The sequence below is a fragment of the Colletes latitarsis genome, chromosome 9, assembly GCF_051014445.1.
Source record: "Colletes latitarsis isolate SP2378_abdomen chromosome 9, iyColLati1, whole genome shotgun sequence".
NCBI lineage: Eukaryota > Metazoa > Arthropoda > Insecta > Hymenoptera > Colletidae > Colletes > Colletes latitarsis.
In genome coordinates this window covers 28,584,213-28,596,687 of record NC_135142.1, presented here as the reverse complement: position 1 = coordinate 28,596,687, position 12,475 = coordinate 28,584,213, and the positions used below count along the sequence as shown (strand labels likewise).

The window sequence follows — 12,475 nt, the reverse complement described above, 5'->3', positions numbered from 1 at the left end:
TCTTTATACCAGTTACTACATCATTAGTGTAGGAGATTTGTTAAATGTTAATTTACGTGCAAAAGGGATGGAGTTTGTTTGCGAAGAAGTGGGATTTTTCTAAGTAACGAATATTGTTTATGGGAGTTGCTATATGCATATGTTTCTAGGGAATAGACAAAAGAGTGAACCCTAAATAGAAGTTTGTTTCGTCGCTAGAGTTATGGAAATAAAAAGTTAAGAAAATGATCGGATCGCGATGAATTTCTTCGTCGATGTCGAGGATCGCGTTGGAACGCGGGATCGGATGGGATCGATATTTCGCGAGAGCGTAGCGCGGACTGAGTTTAGATCCGAAAACATATCTTGTCCATTAACGGCGAACGAGGCTACATTGCGTCGCCTCGGACGCGCGTATTTGTCAATGTGGCACATCTTCGAAGAATCCTCGCGAGAATAAACACGCGGTTAAACGCTCGGCTCTCGATAACGTTTGCATTTTATTCCATCTCCGTTTCTCGAACGACGGGGCAAAACATGCACGTTTCCGGGGCCGCGGTGCCGCGCGATCCCTCGATCCCTTCTCGCCACCGATCGATATTCCTTCCCTGGCGTATCCAAAATTTATTCCCGCGCGTTTTATTTTCTTCCTCCTCGCCGAAAATCCGAACGAAACCCACGGAAAGCGTAACGGAAACCCATCAATTTTCCAGAAAAGTTCGCGAGACGTATCCGCGAGTCTTCGGGGGATAGCGATGGGATCAACCGCGTCGCGAACTGCATCGAAATCTAACCAATCACGTTCGAATTCTATTAGATCCTGGCGAGGATACAATTTGCAACCTACGGGGGACGATCGCCATCTTGGATATTCAAAATGTTCTGAAACTTTGGGAACGTACAAGGCACGCGTGGATACAGTAACAACTTTCTTATTTACGATCGTTACTATTTTTCATTGAAAAAAATTGACAAATTTTAATTTTTAGGAATTTTGTTCTCGAAAATGGTTAGGATTTCGATTGTACTTGACTCCTGCAACCAAAAATAGTTTTTTTTAGAACGATTTGAAATTTTTTAACCTTGCCGAAAAATTTCGATGAAGGAACCTGCGGGCCAGATTGTTTGTCGATCGATGGGGCTTACGGGTTGCGTAAGATCGAGGGAATAATGGTTGGAGCGATCGCGGTTCGCGATTTGGCGCGTCAGAAAAGCGGGGCTCGATGAGCAAGAAAGAGAAAAAAGGAGGAAAGGAAGCTCCGGGGGCCGCGACTACTCCGGTGCCCCGCGCGGCAAGCTGACATCGGACAAAACGTGATCGAGGCCTTACTTTCGAAGTTGCCTGCAGAGCGTTTCAGTCAATCGGGCTGCATGTGCTCCAGTCGCTTTCCTAACGACGAGACATGCTTTTACCAACGATGATACTTCTCTGTGCGCGTGACGTGCCGTTTTCATTGACGCATTATCGAACGACGAACACGTACGCTACGCTAACGCGACGTATGCCGAGGATGGTCGCACAAGAGACCGCGATTGCGACTTCCGGGGAAGGATTGAATATTACTGAAATCAGGAATATCCATTCCCCGTTAACGAGAGAAACGGGGGATCCTTTGTAACCGTACCCTTCCTCGATTTTAATGAAACTCTCTTGCAAATCTCCCGCATATTGAAATTGATTTTTATCTCGTTATAAGTTACTTGCTCGAGAGTCAGATATCACACTTTGGAAAAGAAGTTCGCTTTGAATAGGCGACACTTGTTCCGATTTAATCCCCCACCGGTGTCTACAATTCGTACAATTAAATGTAAATGTTATTTTATACGGTACTCCGATGTTAATAGAAGGTGGAAGGGATAGCGAGAGGACTTATAACGAGTGACGGAAAACGACTTATAACGAGACAATGCTGTACACGGTCGGTTGGCCTCGCCCTGCATGAAACGAAGATTTTACGCTACAGTTAATACCGACTTTCCTCGTTATTTATGATGTATTGTTATTATAGTCGTTTAATTTCGGCCAGTACCGTTATTCTATGATCAACGAGCTAGCGTTTCGCAAAAACTCTCGAATAATCTTGCCGCGTATCGCCAACGTTAACTTATTTTTTCTACTTTCTTCTCCGTACTTGTCCAACCAAGAAATTGACGAACTTTCCAGCATAACGGCGCGCTAAGAAATTGGGTCTATTACGTCCATACGCTTTTCGTACGAAAAAAAAACTTCAAAAGATCATAGTTATTTCAATTCTTTCTCTACTTGTTATTTGTTTGTACAATAGAACCTCATTCGTTGCACGGAGTCGATTAAAGGCACTATAAACGAATCATAAGTAATATACTATACTCGAAATATGTATAAATAAAAAACTTTACTGGTCAAAGAAGAAAAATAGGATGGAAGGTCGAGCGACAAGTATCGAGGAGAAAAGGAACGGTCACCTGGGTTGCGTATGCGCCGCTACAAAAGGAATAATTTGTTTTCCATAGCGAGATAATAGCGGAGTCCCGTGAACATTGACACCGAATCGTTCTCAAAGAGAAGACGCGTACAGGGACGACGTAATGAGAGAAACCGGTTTCCAATTTTGCAGGTGGTAACTCGAGAATCGGCGCCAATTAACCCATAGGAAATCTAAAATATTCTCTTAACGAGCATTCTCAAAGATCCGTGTGACTTGCAGCGAACGGAGGGGAGCAGAAAAGAACCGGAAGTACCGAAGACGATTTCCCTCTTAATCGCGACTCGATTGTTCGATCGTGATCGTTCGCGAAGAAGGATCAAGATCAAAGATTCGCGTAGCGACCAAGAGAAAATAGGCAATCGAATCGGAATTGAACAAGTTAATGCATTAGGCTCGCAAGGTTTCTGCTATGATAAATGATAGTTTGAAATCGTTCGTTTCACCAGTGTGCCGCAAAATCATAAATGAATTTTAATATTTAGAATTAAATAAAATAGAAAAAACGTGTCGTCAAAAACTAAACTCCGTTTTAAAATTCAAGAGTCCTATCTGGTCTTATCTAATCTTGAAACTTTAAAACGAGAAACAATTCTTTGAATGCTTTCAAAAAAATTGAATTTGAATTGCATTTTTATTGGTAATGTCTGATATATCTTATCAAGTGAAACAATCATCGTTGAAAGAAAGCAATGAAAAAATTATCGAGGCCCTTTCGTGGTCCCTTTTAGCTCATTACCGTGAAATTATTGCGCGAAATAAACGACAAGCGCGAACACGAAACGTAGAAAGAAACGTAAGCTGGTTCTTTCGAAGAAGCATCGATAGGTTTTAATGTGCTCGACCGCACCTTCGTTACATAGATTCTTCTACATACTGGCTGCACTTTCTCCGTTCATTTGTTTTCCAAAAACGTACGTACGGAGCTGGTCGACACACTTTTGACGAGGACTCATTTTACGAGGCGATAAACCTTGCAAAACATTTTTACGTATTTACCGAATCGCTAGTATACGACGCGTATCGTCGACTAAACGTGACATTTTTCCTGTTCCTTTCCCGCCCGGAATCGTCGTATTACATGGCCGTGTAATTACTGTTCGTTCGTACCGGGCTTTGGTAACGATTTGACGACAATTAATTAATTCGTTCGCGAATCCCCCTCGGGACAATCGATCCTGACCGAGCAGATCTGTCCAAAGACTCGATCTGCCGAACCTCCTTTCACCAGGTCAGTTAATTCGCAACAATCTCGATCGGTGCTGCCCGATCTTTATGGAATTTATTCCAAATCAGAAAACGATACGATTGGGAAAATATACGATGCAAACTACTAAAACAAAATTACAGCTGGGATCGAACAAACCACATTCTTCAATATATGCATTGTTTATTGATATATCCTTATAATACTATTAAGTTTATAGAAACAAATCTGCGCATCTTCTGTATATTTTCGAAAATAATTTATATTAACCCTTTGACTCCGGCGTGCTTGAAACTAAAAGCAATCACAGCGTACGAAACTAGACGCAAAGAAAACGATTTTTTATTGGGTTTTTCTTCGTAAACACGATCGAAGTAATTTATTACAAAAGTAAATGCAATAAACGGGATACAATGTATAGGCGTATACGTGTGCCCTTCGTAATCAAAGGGTTAATCGTATTTAGATGTATAGTTCGATCGTAGGACACCGTGGAAATGTTTTACTTTCAGTCAATTAGTTCTAAACAAATTCTATTATGTACAGTTCCAGTTCACCACCCAGTTTAAAAATATATTATTGGTTAAAATGATTCGCGTCAGTATGTATACGAGTTGATATTTTAAACGGGCCACTCGAACGATTCGTGGTACTTTCGATGATAAATAAAATAAGGGCAATTAAATTAGAAATTACAACTAAACGAGCGAACCTACAACCTCGAAAGTGAATAAATTCAAATCGTTTGCGAGAGAAATAGATTCATGACATTTTCAAACAAGGAAAACGCTTGCCCGAGCAATATTCAGTGAACAGATAAATGCTTATCTTAACTCAAATTACGAAATCCATAAAGGAAAAATGAATCACGATAATAGTATAAAATTCCCCTCGGTAGAAGAGAAAGTTAGTGCTAGAAATTATATTGGCGATAAGAAATGGTTTTTTAGACGTGTGAAAGTCAGAGCAGGTGTTGATACCATAGTATCGTATCAAACAATAGCACGATCGTACGCAGATATGTGAATTAAATACAAAAATTAGACGAACAAATACCTAACGTAAATGTGTATCCGTTCCTGTATACATTGATTTTATCAATAACCTACGGTTCAAGATCAATAAAGATCAATCACGATAGAAAATATAATCGCTAGGAATAGATCGGAATTTATAATAAAATATTTTCATTCGTAACTAACTTGTAACGATCTTGAAAATCGTACTTGACCTTCACACGTCCTTTACGCCAAAACCAAACAAGATTTGTCCGAAGCATCTTTATCCACCACTAAAAAATGAATAATTCAAGTGGCCTTTTCTAAGTGTCTCAACCTGTATACAAAATCCTTTCATTGTGACATTACGTCATTGTTGATAGACACTATCCTCTTAAGTCTGCATCGCAACAACGTCGCTGGATGTACGGAAGTATATCAAATTTACAAAATAAGTACTATGGAAACGTGTATGGACTTAAGTACTTAATTTACAACTATTTGCCCCACTTTCTAAAATTCTGAATTAAAAGGAACGATACTAAAGTATATGTAAAATACATTTTAACAGCTACAGGAATTAATGAAACTAACATTGACCGAAGGTGTTAAAAAAATCGTCAATTGTGCGTAAGAAAAGTAGTAAAAATATTAAACCTTCCGTTTCGTAGGCCAACATCTTTACATTACCCTTTCTGTTTTTGATATTAGACAATATTATGTACAATACAATACTCACTTATTAATATGGATAAAATGTTTTAAAATTTATAACTAATTAAGTATTCGAAACATAAATAATTTAAATGCAGGTAAGTACACACAGATGAAAGGAACGAATTATAACTGATAAAGTAAAATTACTTTAAAGAGTGTCATAATTGTCTAATAAACTTAAAATGCTAACATCATTAAGAAACAAGTACCATTTTACAACACTAACTAGATAAAATGCATTAGTCTGTTCCATTGTCATCAATCTCGCAGATGTACCAGGTTTTATACCAGATAATTGGGACTACTATTTTACTATAAACTAGATGCCTCTATATCCGGAATGTTAAAAAGTCCAGCATCCTTCCAATAATATTTAGGAGGTCCGAAAGTAAAACAATATTTCATAGATAATGGTTCATCGTTTTCAACATAATACATTAAATAAAAATTGCACATTTCGTCTGCCTTAGTCACACCTATATAGGTCCAACTATCGCGTGTACTTTGCATAGTACAACGAGCCGCTATTTGATCGTTTTGTCTAACCGAGACTTGATTATGTATAGGATAAAACATTTGAGGAGTTAGAGGGTCTCTTTTGCCTAATTCTATCCACGTAAAATCTGGTTTTATCAAATATCCAGAAACAACTTTTCCAAGTGAATGTGTATGGGTTCGATATGCAATAGGATAGATAGTTTTATTTTCTCTTATTGTGCAAGCTGTTTCCATATATGTTGTACTCCTAGGAGGTATAGCACCTGAAGTCCCCAGAAGAAGAATACCAGCTAGCTTATTTAAAGGTCTTAATGTGTAATGAAGAAATACACCAGAATCATCAGTTCTACCATCTTTAAACTGATCTATGTGTGCATAATGAACCTGTAAAACTAAGTACTTAATCGAAGAATCCCCACCAACCTTAAAGCCTACACCAGTTGGCAAAATCAATGTTGGTGCATCTCTTGCCCAAGCATATAATATCTATAAGAATCATTAATCAAACAATTAATGACAATTTATATTTTCAGTATATTATATTATACCCTACATTTTCTTCTGTTTTTTATACCTGGGCATCTTCTGCACAAGGAACCATTGCTTTGTCATTTTTGTTTGTACGATGTTCCATATTGCTACAATCCCAAACATCCTTTGAACTGCCTGGCTTCCCACAACCATACAAAAGTATATGATGAGCAGTTGCCATTGTTGCATTTGGTTCAAAACCTACTATATAGTAATTTTGAGAGGGGTCCACTTTGACAGGTGTACATAAGTACAGTTCTTCCTTAAATTAAATATGTTTACAATATTATATATTTACAAAGTGTAAACATACAATAATAGTAATAATACAGCATTTACCAAAACACTGTCTGAAGAGTATCGTGTACACTTCAAACATATGTAAATCATTTTATAAATTTTATACTGTACTTACCCTGTTTGGTCTAACATTTGGCATAAGTAACGAATACTTTTTTACACTGTAACACTCTGTAAACTCGAATAGAATTGCGAGTAAAATGTAAGAAACGATTGTGCATTTCCCCCTCATTTTTTTCATTAAATCTCAACAGAGTTTTACAAGCACTACGCGGAATTTCACATTAGTCTGACAAATGTTTCGGATCGATATTATTTACTCCCACGTATGTACACTACGGCCGTAGTAGCTCCATCTAGTGTATTAGGAGCCTTACAACCTGAAGCGTACCATGAAGAGGAAGATGCAACGAAAAAATAATATGAATTGACTCATTGATTGTACATTTTACACGAAATAAAGTTGTAATTTTATTAAGTATATCGATTAAAAAAGAAACGAATGATACTTCGATCGATATTCGATTTCAATCGTCCTTGAATTTATTTATTTTTCTAGTAAAAAAGCGGTACTCTTTCGAACAAACTAAAATTTTATGTGAAAGATATAATTTTTACGCAATCGTGTTACGTTGTAACTCATTTAAAACGTATCTATATTGTCTAACTAATGATTTATAATGCATAAATAATGAGCATAATTATAAGCAATATTTAGGATGTACATTAATTTTTCGCAAACTAAGTTTTCGTTAGATCGAAAAGTAACGAATATAATATTACGAGAATTTATGGTTGGAGAAATAAAAAGAATAAAAAGATCATGCAACTCACCGACCGTAGAACGTGATCAAGTACCTCGTGGCGTCATAATAAATCGATGACGATGCTATTGTCAAGTGGAAGACGCTGTGGAAGTCATTAACAAGGTCACGTTAAAAAATAATACCAGAAAATATGCAATCGCGATTAATTTTTCATTAATTATTATTAAAGTACGTAGTATGTTTACGACGAATAATAGTCAGTAAATACATATAAATGTATACATCACATAAATGCGTATATCACTTATTGTTATAATAAATTAAATTGTATTAAGACTTTGTACAACGTACCTTCGAATTGATGATCAAACAACATGGCGTCGATTTGCGCGCCAATAGCACATTTCTCGTACCCGAATTGCATTTAGAGACTGTAACAGAAAAAAAATGCGAACTTAAAGCAAATTCATTAAACCAAATACACTAGTATTATAATTAAGCCCCGATTGAACTCGAAATATATTGTAAAAAATTAATTACATTCAGACAGGTATGACAATTGACATCGAGTAGAGATTGGAGAAAACGCGCGAAATCGATTTTACTTTTCTCACGATGCCGATTGAATTTATAACCAAAAGTTCACTAACAGCAGATAAAAGCATCGATAGAGAATAAACAGGAGTAATAATAGCAATTAGATGCCAACAGTTAAAGAGTACATACCAAGTTAGTCGCGAAATCTTCAACATCTCTTATCATGAAAACTTCTACAGAACGAATGACGACCCCTCGTAAGCAATTACGCGGGAAAGTAGATGGGAGGATGTGGAAAGATCCAACCTCACATTTAAATTTTCTAATGAGAACTATTAATCGAGCTATTATCGTCTTTCCAGATATCTCGAGAATTAGATTTTGATTAGTTGAACAATATAAACTAACTTTAAACCCATACGATCGTACAATGTGTGTAAATAATTATCAATCTAAACTATCAAATTGCAGAGAATAAGATTCTTGAATTGCTAACCTTACCAACTTCGGTGGTTGAGTTGAATGTAGTTCCCATACTCACCGTCCTTAAACCATAGACCATGCATTTTATGGAAAACCATGATCTTGGGAACTATAACCAATTGAACTATCGAAATCTTGTCTACTCGATTAACTGATACATGAGTGTTTTAGGCAAAATAATATTTGTAATCAACATTTACATGATACGTTACGTAATACTTATTACGGCGGATAGACGACTAATACATTTATTGGATGGATTTATTTGTGATTACATTAATAAATTATTCAAACTTTACGTATAAAATTCGTAATTGATAACGATATTTTGCAATTAGAAAGTTAAATATCGACAAATACATAATGTAGATATAAAATATTTAAATGCTGGATTTTAAAGAGGGAATGTTATTGATTGCTTCTAGTTAATTAAATTTCGTGATTAATAATTTGTACAATAAATTCGAGTTATCTTTATCTCTTATTAATATATATATCACGAATTTGATCCGTGAGCCATTCTATCCCAGGTTGCAATCCTTCTCCAGTTATTGCATTTGTTGCTCGTATATTCCAAGGTTTGTTCTGTATTCGTTCAAGACCAAGACCAGCAACAAGTTTAACAGTAGTCAAAGAATCGGGTAAATCCATTTTATTTGCCAGAAAAAGTATCGGTATTTTGCGGCCTACAACGTTTAGTTCAAAAATATTCATTTTTAAAAATATTTTCGTGCCACACGACGAAACACAACAGGAATGTATTGTACCTGCTACGTCCGGATGTTGAAGAAGCATATCTAATTCTTCTTTAACAACAACCAGCCGTAACTTATCACTGCTATCGATTATGAAGATAATACCATGACAGTCCTTATAGAAATGCTCCCATAAAGCTCTGTGACGATCTTGGCCTGACATATCGAACGCCGTGAAATTGACATTTTTAACTGAAAGAAAAACATTGTATCTCTATGCGATTAAACGTTTAGATCCAGATGATCCTTTTCGTGCACGAAATCACATATAAATATACATTATTATAACAATGCAATAAGTATAAACTATAGAGTAGAACGACGAGATAAATTATAATCCGACCAACTTTGTAACATAGCGTGGATAATAGAATTATGTTCGTACACGCCGTAATTGCGACAAGGACTAAGTTAACAAGAGAACATTTAATCTCTATTATTTGTAACAATGTTTTAATTCTGTAAGTATTTTGACCGTTATGTGAGTAAAACGTGTCGTAAAATGAACCAATAGGATTCTAATCAATTGAAGATCATGCAGGCAGATTATTTGCATTAACTCTACTTTTAAGTTGGACGGATAATAAATAGAGTAAACAACTGTTGATGTATATATAAATACATTTAATGTGTAACATATTAATATTCATTTTGATAAAACACCATATATTCTTCAATATCTTTCTGTAAAGATCCGAATGAGAATCACTGAACACGAAAAAGGTAGTTTACATCTTGGTGCGGTTTCGTTTGAAAATAGTATTAAACTATTTTCGAGGAAAAAACCATTAAGTTTAAACATGAGAAAGCGTAATAGCGTAGAAAATGTTGTTGACAATTTACAAAATTCAGGTAGAAATGAAGGTGAGGCAAATGTTGGATGTAAAAATCTAACCCTATACGTTTTCTGACGAAAATAACTTAATGCTACGCATTATTCAATTTTAGAATCTGTAGACGAGATGAAGAAGAAATTAAAAAAAGAAATAGATGAGTTGAAATCTATAATTTTGCAAACTGAATGCAGTTTTGATATATTTCTATTTAAGGAAATTGAAGTTTCCTATGAACAAAATAATTCTGATGTTTCCACTGACACAGATATATCTGAAGTTCCAGATATTAATATAGAATTAGAGTTAGAGTTGTTTAGATATGCTGGTGTTTACTGTGTTGAGTTTTCACAAAAGGAATGTGTATTTAATTTGTCAGCATCAAATAAATATGAAAAAAAAGGTACCTATGTGGTACAAATTTTAAATACTAATGGTGAAAGACGTTTAGGAAAGTGGATAATGCCTGAATCAATTGATCTACATACTTTAATATCTAAATTTCCTATTAATGAGACAAAATATATACCTCAATTTATAAGAATGTGTAAACACTATGTTAACTGTTATTTTCTACGACATGAACAGTGTCATGCATTGATGGTATGTATTTCTTATTAATTTTTGTTTTATTTAAAACAATGAAATAGAATATTAAATGTATTTTAAATTTTCAGAACACTCTGACTCATGTAGAAAATTGTAATTTACATAAAAGTTCAGCATACAATCAAATATATTTAGAATTGATGAATGTATACAATAAAGAAACATATTCATATATGAATATACTTGTACATCTTAACTATAATAACAATGTCAGACCAGATAAAATTACAGTGGAATCACAAACAAAAGATGAATTACATAAAAGAACAGTAAAACAACTAAAAGCTTCATTAAAATGTTTGAAAATGAATGATTTGTGTACAGCATTTAAGGAAATATTAAAAGAAGGACCTTTTGTATGGGAAAACAATGATAATGGAGATGGTCCATTAGAAGTTAGTATATGTTGAAAATCTTAATTCGTTTAAATTAAAGATCGTTTTATGTTATATTGAAATATTACTTTTATGTTTAGAATTTAAACTGTTCGGACGAAGAGGGATTGTTGGAATCGTTTTTAAACCGTCCAAAGGTGTTTTCAGTACAACAATCGCAACAAATAAAGAGAAAGAGAAAACGAAAGACAAAAAGCCAAAGAAATGTGATGCAATCTATTGCTTCTCAAAGTAAAGAGGATGAAGTTACCGATACAAATAATAGATCACATACAGATAAACTAAAGCAACAAAAATCAGAAAGTGCAAAATCAAAATTTCAGCTATACACTGAATCAGATACATGTACTAGCCTTGGTACACCTACTAAAGAAACATCTCCTAAGAAGAAAATGATAAACAAAAACTTAAATAAACTGGTAACTAGTACTCCAATACATAAAATTCATTCCAAATCAATTTCCATTAATAATATTAGCGATATCACAAACAATGAAAATAATTCTGGAAATATAAAAAATAAAACAAATGTTGATTCTGCTAAGGTGAATGAACTCATAAATAACGATCAACCTCAGACTTCTGCATTTGAAAAGATGTTACAAAGCGTGCAGAAAATAAATGCAAAGTCTCTGATACAATCAAAATCGAATGTTAAAAAAAAGAAAAAAAGAAAAAATTAAATAAAACTTAACAAATATCCAATGTAATATACCTTTTGTTTTGTAAGTGATTTATATATGTATACATGTCTCTTTTGTAAAAATAAATTTATTTTTAATACGGTGTGTCTGTTTCATTTCATTGTACAATAACAATTAGTGCTTGAACCAACAGTGTAATAATGCAAGTGCAAGTAATAATATTTTTTTAAGCACGTCAATTGAGCATATAACAACGTCGTTCACTCGACAGTATTTAACTTACATGAAAATTTTTCAACATTATACCCGACAGTGGTTACTATGTCTATGCAACGGTCATCCTCGCGTTTGAAATTATTTATGACCGTCGACTTACCACTATTATTAAGGCCCACTACTAAAACGTTTACTTCTTTTTTCCTAAGACCTAAAAGATTTGCTAACCGGTCAAATAGCCCCATGTTTTATGTTCTCTCGAGGAAGTATTGCGTTTATCGAACATCAATAGTCAACGATATTAACATTAACTGTCTGAAAGAAGGAGAAGGACAAACGTCAGACCGAGGACGAAATCATCCCTTCTTTCTAATGTTTACCCTTATTTTAGGTACTATTAACAAAAATTGCGTGTCTATTAAATTTGAATTTGTTGTATAACATTTATGCAATGTATTTAATTTTAATATCGATGCCGCATAATTCCAGTTTCTGTATACAAATTTTACTTATTACTCAAGTTGAGAACGACTGATAGAAC

The 12,475-nt window shown here is 34.6% G+C and overlaps 3 protein-coding genes across 6 annotated transcripts; 1 reads left to right on the top strand and 2 right to left on the bottom strand.

The window, feature by feature from the left end:
- Positions 1 to 3,814: 3,814 nt before the first annotated feature.
- On the bottom strand, positions 3,815 to 7,305 carry Phm (Peptidylglycine-alpha-hydroxylating monooxygenase). The gene is made up of 3 exons (XM_076772670.1): positions 6,811 to 7,305; positions 6,439 to 6,657; positions 3,815 to 6,350 (listed from the first exon to the last, which is right to left on the bottom strand). The coding sequence occupies exons 1-3, from the start codon at positions 6,934 to 6,936 to the stop codon at positions 5,679 to 5,681; spliced, it is 1,017 nt and encodes a 338-aa protein (XP_076628785.1). The 5' UTR covers positions 6,937 to 7,305; the 3' UTR covers positions 3,815 to 5,678.
- A 710-nt stretch (positions 7,306 to 8,015) lies between these two features.
- On the bottom strand, positions 8,016 to 12,471 carry Arl6 (ADP ribosylation factor-like 6). Of its 4 annotated transcripts, none has more exons than XM_076772673.1 (3): positions 12,002 to 12,471; positions 9,250 to 9,429; positions 8,016 to 9,168 (listed from the first exon to the last, which is right to left on the bottom strand). In XM_076772673.1, exons 1-3 carry the CDS (start codon positions 12,177 to 12,179, stop codon positions 8,957 to 8,959), a joined length of 570 nt encoding a protein of 189 aa, XP_076628788.1. In that variant the 5' UTR covers positions 12,180 to 12,471; the 3' UTR covers positions 8,016 to 8,956. The 4 variants fall into 4 exon arrangements, with proteins under 4 accessions (XP_076628788.1, XP_076628791.1, XP_076628789.1 ...); XM_076772676.1 differs by having other exon boundaries at positions 8,016 to 9,067; XM_076772674.1 differs by having other exon boundaries at positions 12,095 to 12,471.
- On the top strand, positions 9,290 to 11,860 carry LOC143345491 (uncharacterized). The gene is made up of 4 exons (XM_076772660.1): positions 9,290 to 10,101; positions 10,186 to 10,673; positions 10,748 to 11,074; positions 11,155 to 11,860. The coding sequence occupies exons 1-4, from the start codon at positions 9,936 to 9,938 to the stop codon at positions 11,755 to 11,757; spliced, it is 1,584 nt and encodes a 527-aa protein (XP_076628775.1). The 5' UTR covers positions 9,290 to 9,935; the 3' UTR covers positions 11,758 to 11,860.
- Positions 12,472 to 12,475: the final 4 nt, after the last annotated feature.

Coding starts and splice junctions, on each gene's coding strand:
- Arl6 (XM_076772673.1), bottom strand. CDS start 12,179: ATGGGGCTATTTGACCGGTTAGCAAATCTTTTAGGTCTTAGGAAAAAA. Junction 9,430..12,001: donor TAATGTTGAAAAATTTTCAT/GTAAGTTAAATA, acceptor TTTTTCTTTCAG/TTAAAAATGTCAATTTCACG. Junction 9,169..9,249: donor TCAACATCCGGACGTAGCAG/GTACAATACATT, acceptor TAAACGTTGTAG/GCCGCAAAATACCGATACTT.
- LOC143345491 (XM_076772660.1), top strand. CDS start 9,936: ATGAGAATCACTGAACACGAAAAAGGTAGTTTACATCTTGGTGCGGTT. Junction 10,102..10,185: donor AAATTCAGGTAGAAATGAAG/GTGAGGCAAATG, acceptor ATTCAATTTTAG/AATCTGTAGACGAGATGAAG. Junction 10,674..10,747: donor AACAGTGTCATGCATTGATG/GTATGTATTTCT, acceptor TTAAATTTTCAG/AACACTCTGACTCATGTAGA.
- Phm (XM_076772670.1), bottom strand. CDS start 6,936: ATGAAAAAAATGAGGGGGAAATGCACAATCGTTTCTTACATTTTACTC. Junction 6,658..6,810: donor CAAATGTTAGACCAAACAGG/GTAAGTACAGTA, acceptor ATTTAATTTAAG/GAAGAACTGTACTTATGTAC. Junction 6,351..6,438: donor CTTGTGCAGAAGATGCCCAG/GTATAAAAAACA, acceptor TGATTCTTATAG/ATATTATATGCTTGGGCAAG.